The sequence below is a fragment of the Kryptolebias marmoratus genome, linkage group LG19, assembly GCF_001649575.2.
Source record: "Kryptolebias marmoratus isolate JLee-2015 linkage group LG19, ASM164957v2, whole genome shotgun sequence".
NCBI classification, from domain to species: Eukaryota; Metazoa; Chordata; class Actinopteri; order Cyprinodontiformes; family Rivulidae; genus Kryptolebias; species Kryptolebias marmoratus.
Window position 1 is genome coordinate 5,106,852 of NC_051448.1, and position 22,288 is coordinate 5,129,139.

Sequence of the window (22,288 nt, forward strand, 5' to 3'; positions counted from 1 at the left end):
AATGGTGTAAACATTGACTTGAGTTCATCGGCACCATAAAGCTTAAATCTTAATCGGCACCAGCAGATACGCCCTTAACGTGCGTGAGAAGAGAATATTGTTTTCAGCGACTAAATCTATGTACTCGGCAATTTGTCTTCGCAGCCAAAATGTCAATATTAGTACAAGACATAAATACATCATATCTGTCAGAGTTTTATCCTCACAATTCATGCTTATTTGCTCTTGAGAAAGAAAAAGTTTGCTCTTTCTAAAGTAGCTCACACAATAAGAGCCTTCTAGTTACTGATGAGCTCAAACAAAAACACGCTGAGGAGGACTTGGGAGAAGTTAGTTTTCAATAGTTAGCAAAGAAAAGCTAAATAAATCTTTTGTAAACCTGTACAAACAGGATGCAAACTAGACACTTCCACATAAACAGACAGGAACCTGTAATTCACCAATCCATGCACAGCTATTCTTGTTGCTGCAACACAGACTAAAAATTTGAACCAAATCACCTGTTCTGGTATTAAAAAAATTGCTTTTTCCATCAGATGAAATGAGACTTATAAGGTCTACTTTGATACATAATCTGCAATATTCTCATACATGTGATCAGGTTTCACTGAAACATTATATTTTTAGGGTTGAAGAGTCAAATAAGATATATAAATGCAACAAACAATAATTAAAAAATCCCTCCTAACTGTTTTTTGCAGCATATCATGAATAACTCCACTTCGTAAGAGATTCAGTGTTCCTCCAGGAAGTCAAGAACAACATGGCTTGGCACTGATTATGATTCTGTCTTCTTTTAGCATTAAAAACATTTACACAGAAAAAAAAATAAACTACTGCTGGCAAAAGCCTTGTGTGCTTCTCACAGCAACTCATTGCCATGTCAACTGAAGAAGTCTGCATAATCATCCTCTTCAAATGTTGCTTCCTTAAACAGAAGCTTTCACAAACAAACACATAAATAAATACACGCACACAACTACAACTGATTTTGGAGTCAACCCAATTCAATATGATTTCCACAGACAATCCACCTCACCCTGCACAGAAAAAGCTATACATCTGTGAGTTTTACAGATATTGTGCTAACATTTATTATGGTAGTAGCTGAGAGTCATTCACAGCTCATACTCCAAGCGCTAACAGATCGCATGAGCTTGTGCATAATGTTACTTTCAAGGTTTGCCCAAATCAGCTACAAGTCGGTTATTTTTCAACACGATGATCTCAGTCTAAAACTCTGGCATGAAAGGCCGCGGGCGACATGCATCGTTCCAGGCCTTTAATTCGAATTGAGGCTGACGCAAAGAGTTGAGTCTGTCTGGTGAACCGAAGGCAGTTTGGAAACATTTCAGATCTCCCATAAGAGCTTCAAAAGTTGACGTGCCCACTGTGAAAGAGCTTGGAGAGTGACACCAGCTGGAATAAACCAACCATGTCGCTATGTGAGTAAAGAGACAACATTTCTCCTTTCCGATGAGGACATACAGGTCTGCTGTGCTGTCGCTGCTCCTGAAGCACGACTGACGCCCACGTCAGCTCCTCCTCCAGCTCCTCCCTCCTCTGCTTCATCCTACTCCTCCACCTCTTCTTTTACATGTAGCTCGGGGGTCTGATGCGGCATGAGACTTCCATCTATGAGGGAATTTCTTCTAATATCGCTCTGTGGGTGAATCGGCACGTCGGTGAGGATGTTTGTGCATCACGTACCCAAGCGGCTGTGTCAACAGGAGCAGTGAGTAAAGCCTGCCAGATGACAGAAAAGTGATTTATTCTGAGCAGCCTTGAGGATTAACAAAGCTTTCCCTTTCTTTTCTTTCAAGTGGAGTTGATCAAACTTTACAGAGGCGAAGAATTCCTGCAGGTTTCTACGATTTGTCAAAAGAAAACAGAGCGGGAGAGTTCATCTTCAGTGAACTTCCAGCTGATCTTTGCTACTGAGAACGAGGGGCTCTTCTCGGTAATTCACAGTTCTGTGAAAAGGTCCGAACAGCAGCGTCAGCGCACATCCACTGCTTTATCGCACAGACTTTAAACAGCTGTTATGCTTGCCTCGGCGTCTCAGGGAAAAGCCAGATCGTGGAGAAGCTGAAGGGAACTGCACGACGACAACCGCCGACTAATTTGTTTGCATCGAAGTGCCTCGTTCTTAGCAACTGATGAGGATGAGCGATGGTGTGATGACCTACCTGTATTTGACAAGTGTGTTTTTCACCTCGTTGGAGAGAAGAGAGCGCGCGCGGGGGGAAAAGTCGACGAGAGGGAACAGGGGAGGGGACAGCCGGCGAGGGAAGGTGTGAGGCAAACAGTTTGAGAGGGAAGCAAAGAAGAGTTGCAGAGCTGGGAGGAGAGGCTGAGCGATCCTCTGCCAAACAGGAGGAGGAGGCAGCAAAATAAAACTGCAACACATTTGGTCAAATGCCCATTTAGCTCTGGAGCGTTGTGTTTTGTCAGAGCCACACAGGGTGAGTATGTATTCTGTTTGAAGTGTCTGTAATGGCAGGGAATTAAACAATTCATGGGAGCCGCAGCCAAAAGAAACAACACACAGCTCAGTGAAATAACAACATAAATTCCACTATGAACATTATTTTGATTGCAGAATAACAAAAGCAGCCGGAGTTGCTCCATTAATGAATCATGAGGGAAGTGCTGGGCTTCATCAGCTGTCGCCACAGCTTCCGTGTGGTTCCAAAACTGAGCTGTTCTGCTTAAATCCGCCTAAATTTTACGTCAGGGAACACTGCACATATTTAATTTGAGACCCCCAAAGACAAATTAATAAAAATAAAAATGAGTGGGTGGATGGGAGGGTTAAGAAATCTTGAGATTTCTTATGTATTGCATTTATTCACTAAAAGGCAAAACAAGTTTTAGACATAAGGAAAAAGAAAATCTAAAATATGAATGCAAAAACTATTACATATACAAGAAAAACATGTTTCCTAATAATTAGCAATGAACAAAATTCATTTTCAACTTATATTCTCAGTAATGGCACTAATCTAAAACAACGGAAACCTAAATTTGATGACACAAAGGCCCCAAGAAAAGGAAAAAAATGGTCCCATCTAAGAACCTAAAAATTTTTAACATAATTGCTTTAAAAATTACTTGTAAGAAAAAAAATAATTGACTTACTTTTCTTAAAAATAAAAAACAAACATCTTCTACACCACAATGAATATATTTTACACAGGAAGTTTAAGTCTAAGAACATACAATATGGAGACATTTCTTTTCAGCGCTAGGAAACTGATTATTTTCTTACATCTTTCAAGGGTTTAGACACATATTAAGAGTAGATATAAACAGAAATATTATTGGTAATGAATAAATTAAGTTATCATTAAAACTGGGAGCTGAAGCCTGTATTCTGATAACCACCTAACTAACAAATCAAACATTTAGATACAGCTTCTAAAACTTGAGGATTTGCTACATTTGACGTAAATAAAAAGGGATCTGAAAACATCAACTATAACTTAGTATTTCTAACTAGTTTTCATCATTTCCTACATAAAGATGACCAACAGTGAAAACAATCTTGGCCTATTTTGGCTCCTAAACGGCTCAGGATAGAAGCAGACCAGTTGTTCCGTGGGACGCTGTCAGGTGGTCCACCTGCAGCTTTATTTAGCTCACCATCATCTCCCACCGTCTTCACCTCAATCACCGGTTGCAGAGAAACAAAGCGAGCACCTGTAACGCTTTGTTCCCCTATTTTTGCCATCCTGGCAGCACATGATTGGCCTCATTCCTCTGCCTTGACTTCAGTCCTACATGGCTAATCAAGTATCAATAACCAGACTGGAAAATCTTAATTACCAGCATGATTAGGACAATTCATCTCAGTTAGGAAAACGCCCTTGCGTTCTTCAATCCGGTTAGCTCAATCAGTGAAGCTATAATGTGATTTGCTTTTGTTTCATTATGATTGAGCCTTGATAGGTGCCCATTAGCAGCCTGTTAAAGTACGTTTGTGGGGGAGGAGGATTGATCCTCGTGTTAATGTGTACAGGTAGATGACTGTGTTACTATCAAAATAACTGGGCAGCAATTTCCCCCTCCCTTCTTACAGACCCTTCATGGGTTCATAATAATGGAACTGAACAACATGTGCTTTCTGCAACAGCACAATCAACCCCCAGCAATGCAAAAACTCTGACAGAAAACCAACAACAACGATGAAAAGACTCAAAGATCCCAAGCGATAGGCAGCAATTAAATCCCTGAGGCTTTTGCAAGGTGATGAAAATATTTCTGCACAAAAGCGGCTTTAAAAAAAAAAAAAAAAAATCACTGGCCCTCGGAAATGTTGAGCAACAAAAGCACCAAGGTTTTATTCTTGAAAAGTTGCCTCAGACTGAAACCCACAGGTAGGAAAAAAACATTTTCTGCTTCCCAGCCTTTTAAAAGCTGAAATAAAACTTAATCATCAATAGATGCGTGCTGACAGCCTGGAGATCCATAATGGCCTTCTATGAGGCCACAGAAAAGAATTCAACATGACTTTTCAATTCAAAGCAACAGCGATTTACATCATTTTCATTTCAAACTGAAAAGGCAGGAAAAAATGGTGCTTTAAATAGTGGTTGGGCAAACACAAAGACTGGAACTGCAGATCCTCAACATTTTACTGCCTGCTGCCGACAGCCAAAGGCAGACGATGTTTTTACCAACGTCTGTCTGTTTCCAAAACAACTCATGATAATTGGATGAAGTTTAATGAAACTTTCGGAAAGCAATCACTGGATGTACATCTACAACTGTTTAACCTTTGGACCAGACATGATTAAAGATGGCTACCAACGCAACTGACCTTAAAAAATTCAGTCAGTCTTACAGGTATTGACCAAAGATTCGCTGTGGTAGTAGTTGAGACTGATCACCAACACAACAGACTGAGTGAAAACTTTGTTGAAAGATTTCCCATTAATTATTTGGACTCAACTCTCTTTCTGCTAACTCTATTAGCAAAATATCTTGTGAACCACTGGACAGTTTTTATTGAAACTTATTTATTGAAAATAAATCAGTGGATGTACGACTGATGCCCTAACCAGATACAAGATGGCCGCCACAGTCAACTGACGTTAGCAAACATCAAAACGGCTATAATATAATGCGCTAAACTCTGCGGTGGTTGTAGCTGTGAGTTAGTCAAAACATGACATCTGATAATATTACATAAGATCATGTAGAACATTATTTTCAAGGTTTGACCAAAATGGTAACCCTAGCCCAGGGTCAAAAGGTCCTAACCCCTTCAACCCTAAGGAGACCCTAACCCTAGCCCTGGGTAAAAAGGCCCTAACCCCTTCAACCCTAAGGAGACCCTAACCCTAGCCCTGGGCCAAAAGGCCCCTACCCCTTCAACCCTGAGGAGACCCTAACCCTAGCCCTGGGCCAAAAGGCCCTAAACCCTTCAACCCAGAGGAGACCCTAACCCTAGCCCAGGGTCAAAAGGCCCTAACCCCTTCAACCCTGAGGAGACCGTAACCCTAGTCCTGGGCCAGTAGGCCCTAACCACTTCAACCCTGAGGAGACCCTATCCCTAGCCCTGGGCAAAAAGGCCTTAACCCCTTCAACCAGGTGGAAACCCTAACCCTAGCCCTGAGCCAAAAGGCCCTTAACCCCTTCAACCAGGCGGAAACCCTAACCCTAGCCCTGAGCCGAAAAGGCCTTAACCCCTTCAACCAGGCGGAAACCCTAACCCTAGTCCTGAGCCGAAATGCCCTTACCCCTTCAACCCTGAGGAGACCCTAACCCTAGCCCTGAGCCAAAATGCCCTTACCCCTTCAACCAGATGGAAACCCTAACCCTAGCCCTGGGCAAAAAAGCCCTGACCCCTTCAACCCTGAGGATTACCAAAAAAGTAATTTGTTTTGTTTTTTTAAGAAATGCAGGGTTAAAGGTCTAAGCTTGTGCCTGTGGATGCATCCATGCAGAAATTAAGTGAATGTTTTAGGATCTTTGAGGGAAAAAGTGAATCATTGCAGCAACAAAAGCATTTAGAGCTCAATGTAAGAAACAGAACGATATAAATTATCATGAATACAAATGAGATCCCAGTGATCAGTTTTTCCAACAACATCTAAAAAAGCTGCATTCAGGTAAAATAAATGTGAAGGTTTTAAATTACACAAATAATATTTTTTACTAGACCTTTAAAATGGGGTAAAATTAGAGGTACTGAATAAAACTAATGGCTAAACAAACTATGTGGCTTTTGGTCCAATCATTTTCCAGAAACAGCACTTTTAAATCTTTTAAAAATCAACAAGGATCTGAAAAACCTCCTGTTTAGTTCAGTTTTTTTAAATACAGTTTTAGGATGCATTTTTTCTAACTTCACTGACACACAGATCAACATTTTCAACACACACCTGCCCCAAAACTGTGCTGCAAATATGTTGAACAAAACCAGAAAAAAGAGCTGACAGTTCTCAAGTCTCTGCGATTTTTACACACCTGCTTCAAAAGTTATTTTAAGACGTTTTCACTGGACCTTCTGATATCTTATGATCTCTTTTCTAGCCACCAAAAAACAAGAACTAAAACCCACCCATAGTGGTCCTTTCCAATGATCTGTAGGCTCTGTAAAGCTTAAAAATAACAAACTAAATAAATTCTAAGAATTATTAAATAGACGTTCAGCCAAGAAGCTCAAAATCTTCTAAATGTCGTAGGAGGGAAAATAAAATAAAACCCACTTCGATACATTTTTGTACAACAGTTTCATTACATAATCTGATAAAATGTCCTGTTGTGACAAACAGAATATTGGTATCTCTCATCCTGCACATTCTGACACAGTGCTGTGCAGCCAAGGAGAAAATATTGTATGAAGTTGACTAAAACGTTGCAAATACCCGCCTATAATTACACTCTGTTCCAACGCCTTCACCACCGCTGGAGGTAAACTTCTGCTCTCAACCTCTCTGCCCTTGGAGCTGGAATTTCATAAGACTTGCAAGACACATTACAAAAGGCTGAGAAACACTGCTGAAGGCCATTTCTCTACTGAAATACACGAGTATTCACTACTTTAACCTGTACGCTCCGTCCAGTTTTGTTAAACGTTAGCTTTTTTTTGAAAGTAAAGATAATGAAGGCGGTGGACTCTCCACAGGAAGTGATCTGTCCCAGCTTTAGTCAAGAGGGAAAAGGCATACTTCTGTGAATTCCTGATTTCATAGCTACCTTAATTGGCCAGGGGAAAAAAGAAGAAAAAAAAAGGAACTTGTAAAAGCATTACCGCCCACATATAATTAACCATCCTCTAGAGATCGGCAGCCTCTTGATGTACGTGGCATGACTAATCCGGCAATGTGGGCAAAACACTGAGACAAGGGACAGAAGTCAAACAACTCACAGGAACACCTTCGGCATTTACGCTACGACAAAAGGAAAGTGTGTGACATCATGACACTGCAAAACTCACTTTCTGATGCTGTGAGAGGAAAAATAAAAAAGTATTATATATAGATATTTAATGCTTGAACACTCAACTTGAGTTAACGGTTTCATGACTTCCGCCAAAAATACACCTGCACCCTTACAGCTATCATTGCTATCATTAAATGTCAATTTTCCTACCAGAGATGGTAATTATGGTTCCTCCATAAATATCACAGCATCAGTCTTCTATAATAAAAGCTGTACTGACTGTTTTATTTTAACCAACTTCAACCTTTCATCTGGCCAAAGGCGAGCGTATTCTGATTGGGTTGATAATCTGGTGAATGGGGGAATATTGATTTATTAATCCTTGAAAAACAAATATATATTTAGGAATCCAGCAGACATGAAATTCACAAAACATCAAATCTGTAGTCTATGAGTTTATACTGTCCTCAGTAAAATAAAACAAACTAAATTGTTTTTTGTTTTGATTTTTTATTTGTATTATACCTACAATCCCAACTATTTTAGGTTTGGGATTGAAAAAATGTTATTATCTGACTTTAAAACACCAATGACAATTGCAGAACAAACATCTTGCCCACCTGTGCTCAAACTCAAGGCTCAACAATTTGTCAAATCACATAAAATCTGAACATACCATCAGAAGGGTTTTACTGTGAATAAAATAAAAGAAATGAACTAAAGTGTAAAACAAGGACAGAACAGCCTCATTCTGGAAAAACCTGTTAACCTTATTCCATTTATTGCAGTGTACCAAACAGTGATGTCATGTTGGTCATGCTCATTTTTGACACTATGGTTTGAAGACTAATCTTTTTTTTTTTTACAAAGGCAATCTGAATGGCTAAAATTGGGCCAAGTTGTTAATGTCACAGAGGCAACACCCATCCTACAAGACTAAATCCTGATTTTTGTTTTTGCATGTGCAGACCTAACCTGGATGCATGCAGTATATCTTTATTTGCTATTTTTTAATCCTAATAATGTGCAAAGTCATGTATTTGGATACAATAACAAACCTGAGACTGTGACAACAGCTAGATTCCTGAAATTAAAGACGTCATCATGTAGGATTGCTAAATTTCAGTATGCCTAGAAAATCTGACAATAACACCAGTTTTTTCTTGGAGCCACAAAAATCAGTCCTTCAGATCCACATTTAGTATCCACTTCAAATAGGGGTTTTAATATTTCATCTCACTGGAAGATATGACTGAAAAGAGCTTTGCAGCAAAATAAATCAACCAGCATTAAGGAAAAAAGGATTGACTACAGACTTGTTTCATGCCCTCTCCATCAACACTCTCATAAGCTGACACATGCCACAGGGAATACACAAACAATCCAAGCTAACCAATCACAGCTCCTCCAGGTCCCTGTAGTCCAGATTTCACAGAAGGTGGGTCATCGGTACTTCTGGTAAAACTGACAAAAACAGTAAAGATCCCGACTGACAGCATGAAAGCGCTTTCAGGCTTCAAACTGCCAAATGTCAGAAAGGATGACACAAATAGAGTCCATGAAAATGAGAAGCAAATACGCCGTGAAAGCATGAGTGTAGGCAGAGGTTTAAGGTCAGCATCGCAGCACTCAGACCAGAAATAGTCAGGATATCGCTAAAGAACAAAAAAGAGAAGCTGCGAAGTGAATCTTATCGGCTGATTAGGGAGGTGATCTGCCATTACTTTTATTAATAATGTTGCAAAATACACAAAAATAGTATTTCCTTTCTGAAGTCAGTCAACTTCAAAAAGGAGGAGCTCCTCTGTCTTTCACATTCTGTGGCTGGTAAATAAAAACCCATCCAAAACTAAAAAAAATCTCTATTTTTTTTGCAAAAAACGCAGCGTGAATGCTGCGTGACTTCACTGAAATTAGCTGAAAAAGCTAAAACTGAGTTCGTAAAGTCGAAACAAGCAGAACAGTAGCTGAAAGCAGCAGAACTCAAGCTAAGAACTAAAAGCAGAACAGTAACTAAAAGCTACAATTAGCTAAACAAATGCTAATATTAAAATTGTAGTTAAAGTAGCAAGACGCATGGTAAAGCTAAAGTCTGCAAAACAGTAGCTTAAACTTCAAAGAGAGCGAAAAAGAACATAAGCCAAAAATAATCCAAATATGTTGAAGGAGATTTTTACTTGATTGCAAAAAATGTATGAAATTAAGTAAAAAGAGTAAAACAGTAGTGCGTATCCTGACTCAACATTCATGAACACATTCTGAAGAAGCAGAAAGGACTACAGCTGATGAAACTGAATGAGTCAGCACAAAAATAATAACACCATTAGAGACTGAGAATAGTGTTCACACGACACAAATAAAGTTTCTTAAGACAGCATAACTAATTCGAACACGGAGACGAGCTGAACACATGATGATTCATCAGAGTCTCTGACGCAGCATATTTCCACGACAGCCGACACAAACAGGAAGGACGGCAGCAAACACTGAGGAGGCCCAACCAGGATCCTGCTGGTGTCTTACCTGCTGACTCCAGCAGCACATGGTAGTCCGTTCCTCTCTGAGCCGGGGTGTCGGCATCTTCCTCTGCCCGCTCCGCCTCCTCGTAACGGTCCCAGTTCGACTCCAACTTCCTCCTGGAGAACACCTCCATTCTGTCATCTTCATCCTCAACCTTGTCTCCTTCATCTTGGTACTAAAGGAGAACAAAGAGGAGGGTGCAAAATGTAAGATGATATTTAAAAAAAAACGTAATGAAACATCACTACTCTGATCTAAAGATAATTAAATACTTTGACATACAGTAAATTAAAGCTTTCCTGAAAGAAATGCATATTGCCTGTAACTTTTTATGCTACAGTTTTAAATAGAGACAGTCTTATAATCAGAAGGGACGGAATTAAAACCATTTTGATCCAGAATTGTAAAAAAATTGATTGGTTCATGAGATATTTTGCTGATAGACACAAATAATGGCAAAGTTTTAAAAACAGATCTTGTCTAAACAGTTTATGCTTGGTGTGTGTTGGGAATGACTCTCAGCTACAACCACACCAAAGTTTAGATCATTGTCTGTAGGATTGGCTGAGTTATAGCCATTTTGTTCAAAAGTCAATAATAAAACACTTACCCATTTTTTCCCCCTTTCTAAGCCATTTTATTAGATAATTAAAAAGCAAAGTGCTAAACAATACAGCGGAATACTTGAAAGCTTAAACGAGCCCCGAGTTGTTAATGTTTTGCATTAATCTTTTCACATTTAACCTTTGAAATTTTAAAACAATCTTGAGGATTAGAAAGACACTTTATGCCTGCATCCATCAGACATAAACAATGCTATATGCAAAAATTTATAATTTTTATTCCAGTATGCAAAATGGTTATTTTGCTGTTGTATGTTTTTTTTTAATAAAAAAAGGAATGCATTAAAAAAAAAAATTTTTAAAGCATTTTAACAAAAAAAAAATGGATCATAGTCAGCAGTCAGTATGAGCAAAGATCTTTATTTGAGTTGAGAGATTAAAATCATTTCAAAAATCATTAAGAAGAATTGGTGTTTTGTTACCTGGACATTTGTGGTTAGTGTTGTGTATGCCACGATCGTTTTAGTTTGTGCAGAAAATTCTCATTTAAGAATGATCACTAAAAAAAAAGTGACCAGTTAAGTTAATTGGTCACTTTATTGAAATGTTTTTGCACTCTTCTGAGGTGTTAAAAAAGGATTATTTATGTTTTGGTCCTGGTCCATCATCCCCCTAATGTCACTTTTGTAAAATGACGGATTAATCCAAAGTCCAGCTCAAAAACATTCATGTTTCAGCTGCTTTAGACTTCCCTTGAAAATGAGATCTGTGATCACTTTAAACCAGGATTTGTCTGTTTAAATAAAGGTTAATAAATGACGAGAGACTGTCAGAATAATATACTATGAAAGCAGGAGGAGAGAATTTATATTTCTGTGTAGATTCTGATGAAGATTATAAATAGTATGTTATCACCAAGAGTATTCAAGATATGTTTCTGTCTTTGTTTTCAGTCATGACTGTATAAGATCGAGCTTAACAAAGTGACATGCCCTGCTGTATGACACAAAAAAAGTTAGACGGGTAGTGCCAAAACTGGACTCATTAAATTTGTCTGACTCATATGTTTCCTCAAGCTTATCTTAAGAAACATTTTCATTATGATGCCATGGAAATGTGAAATGTGAGTCAATTTAAACTGTGGCTTTTATGTTTTGTGTGATTTTGTAAAAGTCAGACAAAAGGGTGCAGGTTTTTTTTTTGCAGCCATGTCATCAAAGACCACAGGGTAGGTATGGATGCACCAGGAAGATTTTCATGATTGCAATCAAGGAGCCCCTATGTACCAAAAGTTATTTCTATGATTGCAATCAAGGAAGGAGCCCCTATTGTTTCTCCAATTCTGTCGGGAGCATCAGCTGACTGATCATTGTGGAAATAAAACTGAAGCCTCTAGTGTCATTTCAAATACCCAGATTTTGCACCCGTTTTGCTTTATTCTGAAAATTACCTAAATTTTTATTTTTTGCAATACTATTTACCAAACCAAGTTCATAATTAACAGGTAAACTTCCCATTCAGCGTTTGCTAGTAAGGCCGAATTAAAGGTGACAACTTGTTTAGACTTCTAATAATGTCTTGTAGTGAGATTTTTTGCGCACTGACAAAAACAACCTAAATATTTCCAGATTTATAGTGAAGTTTGGCGCAGCGAAGTAACAGAGTCGTCGGTGGAACGCTATCTCACCCGTTGAGGGAAGTCCGCGTGGGAACCTCCACCGCGTCCCCGACCCCGGTGGTGGTCTCGTCTGCCCCGGCCGCGGTGGTGACCTCCTCTCCCCCGGCCTCTGTGCTCACCATCGGCATCGTTTCCACCCCGGCCGCCTCTCTTCCAGCTGCCTCCCCTGCCTCGGTTAATTCTACCCTCCATGACTGTTGAGAACATTAACGGAGAGGGGACGGTTTAGCGTGTGACACTGCTAATCGAGGTGCGCGGGTGTTACATCGAATAGTGTCCCACGAATAGATTCATAGTTCCCTGGCCTAGCGTGCGACAACATGAGCATATCTATCATTACAGACATACATTTTAAAGTTAAAAAATCTAAATAATACATATTTTTTTCCACTTTAATATGGTGTGTTTTTAAGTACAGTAGTAAAATGTTTGATAAAAATAATTTTATGGAAAATAAATGCAAATTAAATAAAATATAAAACTAAGCAGGAAAATGCACATGTCAAAATATGGTAAAACAAACTATCGTTTATTTATTTATATTTTGTTTGTTTATTCGCATAATTAACTTGAACTGTAAAGTAATGTGCAAAATAAATTAAAGTTTGGAAAGTTAGTTTTACTAAAAATGGAAGTGTTAAGGCAAACAAACAAAAAAAACCAGTCAATTGTTTCATTGTGACACTGCATTATTATCTTATCAATTTGATAGAAATTATGACGAAGAATTAATTAAAAAAACATTATAACATTATATCTCACTATTTTCCTCTTTCTTGTTTTAGGCTGGCAGCTCAGTCTGCATTTTTTCATCCGTAACACTAAAAGACAAGACAAGATAATGGAGCTCCAAAACAGCACCTCTGGCAATTCTTCACATCCTCATAGCCTTTTGCACCCTCATAGCCTTTGGGAGGTCATAACCATCGCCACGATGTCTGCCATCGTCAGCTTGATAACTATAGTTGGAAACGTCTTGGTGATGTTATCCTTCAAAGTAAACAGCCAGCTTAAGACTGTAAACAACTACTACCTGCTAAGTTTGGCCTTTGCTGACCTCATCATAGGAGTACTGTCCATGAACCTGTACACTACTTATATATTGATGGGCTACTGGTCTTTGGGGAACATTGCATGCGATCTCTGGCTCGCAGTCGATTATGTGGCCAGCAATGCTTCAGTTATGAATTTACTTGTCATCAGCTTTGACAGATACTTCTCCATTACAAGACCTCTGACTTACAGGGCAAAGAGGACTCCAAAGAGAGCTGCCATCATGATTGGACTGGCTTGGCTGGTGTCTTTTGTCCTCTGGGCACCACCCATTCTGTGCTGGCAGTACTTTGTAGGAGAAAGAACAGTGCCTCTGGACCAATGCCAAATCCAGTTTTTAACCGAGCCTGTGATCACATTTGGAACAGCCATCGCTGCTTTCTACATACCCGTGTCGGTAATGACCATTCTCTACTGCAGGATCTACAAGGAGACGCAAAGACGGACAAAAGATCTCGCAGAGCTGCAGGGACTGACAGCAGAAAAGGTTCCAGAGGGAGCTAAACCACAGAAGACCATCATTCATTCTTGTTTTCGTTTCACCAGAGAGCGAAGAGACCAGAGTCAGGCCTCCTGGTCCTCGTCTAATCAAAGTAATGCCACTAAAACTACCATAAGGTCAGACGAAGCATGGGCAAAAGCAGACCAGGTCACTTCTTTTAACAGCTATTCATCATCAGAGGAAGAGGAGCATCATGGTTCCACAGAGACCCCAGAAGGATCATTCAAAGAGCAACATACTGGACAAAGCAATAAGAATGGGCAGGTGCCAGACTATACAGAGGAGCAGTACTTTTCTACTCCTCAAAAGAAGAACCACAAAAAGTGCATCTCTTATAAGTTCAAACCTGGCTCAAAGGGCAAGAACGGCAACTCAACAAGTCCAACACCGTGCCCTCCTGACCCAGAGCAGCTCGCCAAAAACACCCCCTCCTCCTCCACCTCCAAACCTTTAGACCCCGCCCTGAAGAACCAGATCACCAAGAGAAAGAGGATGGTGCTCGTGAAAGAGAAAAAAGCAGCACAGACCCTCAGCGCCATCCTCCTGGCCTTCATCCTCACGTGGACGCCGTACAACATCATGGTGCTCATCTCCACTTTCTGCGCGGACTGCATCCCCATGTCTCTCTGGCACCTGGGCTACTGGCTGTGCTACGTCAACAGCACCATCAACCCCATGTGCTACGCTCTCTGCAACAAGACCTTCCAGAAGACTTTCCGCATGCTTCTGCTCTGCCGCTGGAGGAAGAGGAGGAGAGGAGAGGACAAACTGTACTGGGGTGGGCAGAATCCAAATGTCAACACAAAAGTGAATTGATGGCTTGGTGTGGGAATCGGTTCATATTTGTTAGATTTTATCTTTGGCATGATGTGCTGCATGTGGCTTTGTGTCAAAATACATGTTGGTGGAAAATGAGCAGAGTTTAGCAGAAGTGACTAAATAGCTGTTTGTGATACTTAAAAATTAGAAAATCACTCAGTGCATTCTTGCACACCTGAAAGTTCAAAATCTGTTCTTTCTAACGGACATGCCTCTGATTTTTAACGTGTTTGTTAGGTGTGAAGTCACCAAAAATCTCTATCTGAAACATCTGTAATTGTATTGTGGTTAATGTAGGTGCCAAATTTTACTTTTACTAAAAATACTTTGTTAAAAAAACAAACAAACAAAAAAATACTGGAAACTTTGTTTTAATGTGTTACTTTTCATTTGTAACAGTCCATCAGGAATTACAGGATTGCTCTTTTACCGTAATATAAAACTGACATAGCCATAAAAATGTTCAAATAGTTTTATTGCTGTATTGTTGTATCCCTTCATAAACATCATTTAATAATTTATTTCCTTGTTGAGTTGGATGTAGAAGATGCAAAATCATTCTTAGTTCGCTGCAAAACTACAACCCCAGTTCTGAAAAAGTTGAGATGTTGCTTAAAATGTAAATAAAAATAGAATCTAAGAATTTACAAATCCAGAAACCCATATTTTATTCAGTAAACATATCAAAGGTTCTCCTCTTTAGTACAGAGGATGCAGCGTCTCTGGTTTCCAAAACTGTTTCAAATTTTGGTCCGTCTGACCTCGGATCAGTTCTCCTCTTTGGTCCAGAGAAGACGGCAGCGTTTCTGGATGGTGTTCACATCTGGCTTCTTCTCTGCCTGATAGAGCTTTAAGCAGCATTTGTGGACGGCACGGTGAACTGTGTTTACAGACGACGATCTGTGGAAGTGTTCCTGAGCAGGACAGAACCAGAACCTGATCACCAACATCCAGCCTTGACCTTTGACCTTTGATTTGAGATTTTTGTTCAAATTCTTACCAATTTTCCATTGAAGAATATTATTACAAAAAACAGTACAATGTTTTCTATGTTAAAAACAACATGAGTTAATGCATATAATTTCATGCTGTTTATATTTACATTTTACACAACGCCCCAACTTTTCATGAGTTAAGTTTGTGTTTTAAAGAAAGCTAATTTAAGGATTTTTTTTATACCTCTGCCTCTCACGCACATATTGATACATCTGGACACACTAGAACCTGCAGTAATACAAACAAAAGGGATCACAGTGAAACATTAAAACTCTTTGTTCATTTCTTCTGTTCAGTTGCACATTCTGACTGTCATTACATGAGTCTAAAATTAATCATTTGATGCTAATGCTGCTTGCTGTACTGCTGTCTTATGATTTTATATTGCAGTAAATATCCTGTTTACAATGTTTGTGCTCTGATTTTTGCTGACACTGCATTGATTTGTCTTGTGCACTGCTTTGTACTCGTGTTTGATCAGTCCAGGAGCTTTATTTTGACAGCTTCGTTAGTAACAGTGACTATGCTGCTGTAAATGACTGGGTGGACAATAAAGTTCTCTGTGCTTTCTGTGGTTTTACTTTACTCTGAAAAACCGAATCAAAGCAGAGTTTCTGGCTTTATTATGAAAAGATGCTCACAGATAAAAATCAGTTTTTGTATTTTACATAATTACACGTGACCATTTTAGGCTCAGAAATATTGATAGAGTGAGCCATTATACTCACAATTTTATCTACATTCTCTCCATTATCACTATAATCATTACAATTAGCAGATACATCCGTTGCTCACTTAATTTAAAATTAGATCAATAATTGTTCTGTAGTACCCTGTAATTTGCAGCTATGAGGATTAATACATATAAACTAGCAATTTCAGTCTCCTTTAAAAGGATATTACAACCACATTTACCCGTTTAGCTGTGAACTATTATAATATTTAGTTTTTATTTGTGCCACTAAACAATTTGTGATATATTTGATACATCACAGCCAGCTTAGTTTTTAATACAGACAGAAAATATTTCATTATTTTGTACTGTTAGCTATGTTTTTTTTAAAATTGGAGATTAATAAAGTGTGAAATTCTGCAATGTATTTAAAATGAATTATTAAATTTTGAAGAGATACTAATCAACTCTCCAACACCACACACACCAGCTAGTAAACGGATACGTCTGACATATTTGTGCACACTCACTTTCTTCTGTCGGCACAAGCGTATTCAGTCTCTGCGTTGGCATGGAAACAGTGAATTAGTTGCGTGTGCATAACTCGTTAAGCCTGCATTTATTTAGGTTTTGGCACGTTTGCACCGATAGCAGTTCGTAGAAATAGTTTGAGGTGTTCCTGTTGACTGAGGACAGGTTCATATCACACGGCCAGCTCTGGTTTACTGCGAGGCCGAATGAAAACGTCCACAGTCATTTAAATATAAGGAGCAACTTTTCACATTTCCAAGGTAACCTGTAAATTGATTTGCAATGAACCTTTAATGCTACTCTCAATAAATAGAAGCACTTTTTTGTTCTAATGACAAACTTTTAATTAATATACTACAAGAACATAAAAGCCTCAGGGAATATCCTTCAAACCTTATTTAATCTCGCTTTCCTGTATCCCTTTATTTACTGCATTCAAACGACTGACTTTAACCTTTTAAAACAGAGCACAGAGAGCATATTTAACTGATTGAGTTACATTTTGCACTTTTTATCTTTATTATGTTTCAGCCTAATCTGTCCACATACTGCGTGTGCATTTAAAGCTGCTACATGAGATTATTTACCATCTCTGCTTCAGTCTTTTTTATGGAAAAGAGACTTTGTATACAGGTTTGAGCATCACTGTTGAATAGTACTGCACTTTTAAATCCTCCAGTTTGATGCTGAATCCAGGGAATATTCACAAACTCTGCAGCATTACAACCCAAAATACAGACACGAAATATTAAAACACTCGGCTCACACGCCAGTAGGATGAGTGTTGCTAAGAATCAGAGGTGAGTGGAGGTTTCACAGGTCCCAAGTCTCCACACACGAGTCCCCCGGCTCTCTGTTGTTTGTTGCATCACCGAATGGAAAGAACAAAACCACCACCAAGCATCTGTGCTGTCTTGGCTCCAGAAGTCCACATTGTTGTCCTGACATGAACAAAAAATTGCTTAAAAATGTTTTTAGTTCGTAAGCAGTGGCATCTGAGATGACACCGTCGTATTACAGCATAAATACCCGCTGAAGGTCGACATCAGCAGCTGAAAATAGTTCTAAAAAAGCACAATTTTACCATTGCTTAAAGTTCAATAAACTGTTTCTCTGTGTAAACAAATGACCATGACATTAATAAATTAAAATCCAGGATTTCTTTAAGTATTACATGACCAGAACTGAGCAGCAAACATTACTGCCGACGATATAAATCATAGAGATATACAAACACATTATTTTCGTCTTTATGTGCTGCTTTTTGATAACAGGAACTAGAAAACCCTTCTCCTTCGTAGCTTTAAAAAGATGAAACCCTGAGCACTTCTCCCCCTGAGTTTTGGACGGCCTTGCTCTCGTGTCAAGGAGATGAATCTGATTACAAGCCAGCTCAGCTCTATTTCACTTTTACGACTTCTCGTTGGCTCAAAAGTTACCTTCTGGAATAAAGTTTACCCTCAACAATGTTATATTTCATGCGCTGCTTTTTTATTAAATTCCATTTGGTAAATCCTTGAGGTTTAATACCTTCCCTGCTCATGAAACGCTGTTGTCAACAATGACTGCTGGTCACGACTCTGAAGCTGAAGAAACGAGGAAGTTTTTACTTCTACACAACAACCTTTAGCTACCGAGATTGACTGAATCCATCCGGCCAGACCTTAATGGCTGTAACAAAACATTTAAGCATTTAGCTGCAGTATATCAACAACTAGTAACTTAAAGGCAACAAAGAGCCCTCCATTTATTTACTTTTCCATATTATCACCCATCATATTCATAATAATGGCCTTCCTGATAAACGTGCTTATAAAAAAAGATGAAAACCAGTTTAAACCTCAGAAAAAACAGCAAAGACGACAGTGTTGGGAATTACGTGTGAGGAAATAAGGATATTTAACACAATATTATTGTTAATAACTTTAATTTTGACTTTATATTCCATGTAGTTTAAAGTAAAACCAAATCTCCTTAGAAATCTGAAAACCAAGCACAGTTCTTTCACTCTTTGAACTGCCGGTCATATAATTTATACACCTCAGGCACATATTGTACAGTATGTGAGAATTAGAGCCATACAGTACACCACAATAAGTCAGAGTATGAGAAGGTCAAACAGGGCGATGTTAAATAAAAACTGTTCTATACATTTGTCATTTATATAGAGTTTTAAATAAGAATTTATCTTAAAATTTAACTTATTTTCATTCACAGTCGGGTTTTCAAAATGGACCAAAACAAAGGAGAAAATCTCTTAATATGTATATATGCTCTGTTTCAGGTAGAGGATTTTAGCAACAGTGGAGAAACACACAGAGAAGGGTTAGGGCAATAAAGACTGACAAAAAGTTGTTTCACATCAGGAGTATATATGGAGCAGATAAAGAATAACAGCTTTTACAGATATTTGTTTTCTTTAAATCAGTGCAGTATGAAAAAAAAATGTTTTGCTCAAAACATTTATTGATAGAGACATCTGTACAATAGACCCAGAGGAGAGGGGGCAAAACGAAATGACACTTAAAAGTCTTGCTTTGACACAGCAGGTTGATTTCAGCAGACATGTGAAGTACTACCTCCTCTTGGCTGCTGGCCGGCTGCCCTTGCTGCTGCTGCCTGCCTTGCTGGAGCCCTTAGACCCAGAGAAGAGCTTGGTCATGAGCTCAGAGACGTCCGGAAGCTCGGGGTTGGGGTTCAGCATGTTCATGGACTGCTCCATCTCCTGCAAGGACGACAGTGAATTCAAGAGCTGTGTCGGTGTCACAGGGGGCAAAAAGGGCACGTTAAAATGAGCAAAACCAGTTCTTTTTGCTCAAAGTTTAGGCGGCAAACAGCAGGTTTTAAGTGGCAAAAGCCATCAAAACTGCTAGAACGGGTAAATTATTACCTAAAAGTAGCAACAGTTCAAACATCTGTGAATAAAAACAGCCACAAAAAGCTTTCGTAGCGATAAGAGTGGCAAAAAGTAGCTTTGAAGACCAAAAAGCTGGCAGTGAGCTGCAGATGAACTAAAATAAATCAAAGCTAGGGCAATTGTTCCTTTTTATTTTGAATATTTCATCTCAGAATTAATTTGTGATCTTTCTCAATCACAATAAGTAATTAAAAATATCAAAAAATGCCTAATTCATTTTAAAAAATGGATTATTATAGCTGTACAAATAGGAATGGGTCGCTCAAAAACCTTGAGCAAAAACACCAAGGTTTCACTGTACAACAAAAACTTACAATTACCAAATTTAATCGCTTTTATTTAAAAACAAAAATGGAATTTACAATTTTTTAGCTACCTAAATATCCCCTGTGGTATACCTTAAAACTGGCAAACGGCCCGTGCCTATGTGCAATTAAAAAAAAAAAAAAAAAATAGACTTAAAGGTGCGTCTTACCTTTCTCATCTCTGGGTCATTGGTGTTGACCACCTTAGGCAGCAAAACAATGATCAGCAGGGGTAAAACCATCATCATAACCTGCAGAAGCAGAAAAGACATTTAAGAATGAAATTTAAGAACAATTAATTCATCTATAACAACAAAAACCTGCTTTCTAAAGAGTAAAGATGTTCTTATGTCAACTCGAATGACAAAATCTATTTCCTTCACATGCATTCTTGTGCAGAATTATGCCACACAAAAATTCTTGAATTGCAATCTTAATTTATCAAATGTAGGAGAAAAACAGGTTGTTTTTCCTGAATGTGATGATTCTACTAACCTTCACACTGTATCTAATTTAACTTACTGCACAAATCACATATTACACTGAGCAGGCTTGATGTATTTATTACCATTGGGTTCATGAGGAAGTCTGTCCACCCCCATGTTTCTCTCTTCATGAAGTAGCTGTGAGGACCAGTAGACCTGATTTGAAGCGGGTATGGCTGGCGAATCACCTCTGACGTTTTGATGTAGTTCACAAGACGTGCCCTGTGAAAACACAGATATTCTGGGTTACACTCGCACTGAAACGGAGTGTCAAGTAATATAAAAGGCAAAAACAAATGCAACAGAAGCGGAAATGTGCTTCTTTGGCTTCTAACGTTTAAAAATCTCACCTCATTTTCCCCTTGGAAGTGATATCAACACGCACTGGTTCAAATCTATACGTTGGGGTAACAACTTCAACCACGTATGATCCTGAGGGAACATCATTCACAGCAAAACTTCCATCGGTTCTGGAATAAAACACCGATAAATTTATGGTTAGGGCTGCTTATTTATAAATAAAACATGTACATGTACAGGAGCTTAATAAACTCCAATACAAAAAAAATTATAACTTCTGAGAGAAGTTTTATATTAAGTTAATTGTAATTTTTGAGTCTTTGAGATGCTGAATTTCATCGTACTGCAATGAATAATGCCTTTGAACGCTCACTTATTAAAATGTGAGTTAAGAACATAACTCAATCTTGACTAGAAACCAATATGACTATAAAAATAGAACATTTTACTTTAAAATACAGGTAAAACCTGGCACAAAAGCTATCAATATTCAAGTAAAGCACAACCAATTTCCTGAATAAACTAAGTTATTTCCCACTAGCACATCTACACAGCAAAAAAAAGCAAACCAAAGCTATCACTTGTGCTGTTATGTCATAAATATTTACATTTAGAGTCATTTAACACCATGAATTTGGACAAAAACTACTATGGCAAACAATCACGTCTCTCTGGAGGCCACGGGATGTTTGTTGTTCAAAACCACCCAGCATTATTTGAATTAATAGATTAAAAAATTGCTTTAGTGACATGTCAAACATCCACAATTATGAGACTGTAAATGAACCAGAACAGTTTGAAGCTGCCATGTTGTTCGGTAACTAGCAGCAGGGTCGTTAAAGCTGCTAGCCGAAAATGCTAATGCTACACAGTTAGCAAACGAAGCTAGCAAGCAGTCGCCTGAACGTGTAGTTGTGTCTTACCTTAAAAACCCCACGTATTCTTCACCCTCAACCAACACCCTAGCCGTGGAGACCCAGTCTTGCGTTTTTATGCCGGGAACTATAGCTCTTCCCTCGATTTTAAACCGATCTCCGTTCGGCTGTGTGGATGAGCCTCCCGCGCCAGGCCCCGAATCCGTGTCAGTGAAGCAGCTAACCACGACAAGCGTGGCGTGCATTAAAAGCCACAATCGCGATAAACCGTCTCCCTGCAACATACTGCGTGGCTTTGCTAAATTAAAAAATGAAGACCTCAGAGACGATTTCCACTGACAAGTACTCGAGGGCAGGTTAGGGGAGAAGCGGAAGATTCCCGCATCAGCTGTCTCTGCGGAAAATGACGTCACTTCAAAAAAGAAAAACTTTATTGTTCAAACCGACAACAACAAGCGTATAGCTTCAGTTGAAAAAGTCATGTTCTTAATTATTTTAAGATAAAAACTCCATTTTGTTTAAGCCCCCATTATTATTTTCAGTTTGCTGATTGTTGCTAACATGATAAAAACATTAATATAGTTATTTGGATGGAACACAAGAGAATAACTATCAAGATGTGAATCCAAAAATGACACATTTTAAAAGACAATTTTGATGTTTATGAATTCAAAGTTTC

At 38.6% G+C, this 22,288-nt stretch overlaps 3 protein-coding genes across 4 annotated transcripts in view; 1 reads left to right on the forward strand and 2 right to left on the reverse strand.

The window, feature by feature from the left end:
* Positions 1–12,417, reverse strand: part of aven (apoptosis, caspase activation inhibitor) — a 32,581-nt gene extending 20,164 nt beyond the window's left edge. The window contains exons 1-2 of one of the 2 annotated variants that reach the window (XM_017411860.3): positions 12,163–12,415; positions 9,916–10,087 (exon numbers count right to left, since the gene is read on the reverse strand). In XM_017411860.3, coding sequence (XP_017267349.1) covers positions 9,916–10,087; positions 12,163–12,360 — 370 coding nt within the window. In that variant the 5' untranslated portion in view covers positions 12,361–12,415. Of the gene's footprint in view, positions 1–9,915; positions 10,088–12,162 lie in introns of both variants that reach the window. The other variant, XM_025005000.2, reaches the window with a different exon arrangement.
* On the forward strand, positions 1,619–15,388 carry chrm5b (cholinergic receptor, muscarinic 5b). The gene is made up of 3 exons (XM_017411858.3): positions 1,619–1,735; positions 1,824–2,465; positions 12,939–15,388. The coding sequence occupies exon 3, from the start codon at positions 12,995–12,997 to the stop codon at positions 14,522–14,524; it is 1,530 nt and encodes a 509-aa protein (XP_017267347.1). The 5' UTR covers positions 1,619–1,735; positions 1,824–2,465; positions 12,939–12,994; the 3' UTR covers positions 14,525–15,388.
* Positions 15,389–18,637: 3,249 nt separating this feature from the next.
* emc7 (ER membrane protein complex subunit 7) lies at positions 18,638–22,023 on the reverse strand. The gene is made up of 5 exons (XM_017411789.3): positions 21,658–22,023; positions 20,785–20,904; positions 20,518–20,656; positions 20,120–20,200; positions 18,638–19,452 (listed from the first exon to the last, which is right to left on the reverse strand). The coding sequence occupies exons 1-5, from the start codon at positions 21,891–21,893 to the stop codon at positions 19,303–19,305; spliced, it is 726 nt and encodes a 241-aa protein (XP_017267278.1). The 5' UTR covers positions 21,894–22,023; the 3' UTR covers positions 18,638–19,302.
* Between the last annotated feature and the right edge of the window lie 265 nt (positions 22,024–22,288).

What these genes read in the sequence shown, in the direction of transcription:
- chrm5b (XM_017411858.3), top strand. Translation starts at nt 12,995, where the DNA reads ATGGAGCTCCAAAACAGCACCTCTGGCAATTCTTCACATCCTCATAGC.
- emc7 (XM_017411789.3), bottom strand. Translation starts at nt 21,893, where the DNA reads ATGTTGCAGGGAGACGGTTTATCGCGATTGTGGCTTTTAATGCACGCC. An exon ending in ACTTCCTCATGAACCCAATG is followed by an intron (nt 20,201 to 20,517) that starts GTAATAAATACA and finishes CTGCTTCTGCAG; the next exon opens with GTTATGATGATGGTTTTACC. An exon ending in ATGACCCAGAGATGAGAAAG is followed by an intron (nt 19,453 to 20,119) that starts GTAAGACGCACC and finishes TCGTCCTTGCAG; the next exon opens with GAGATGGAGCAGTCCATGAA.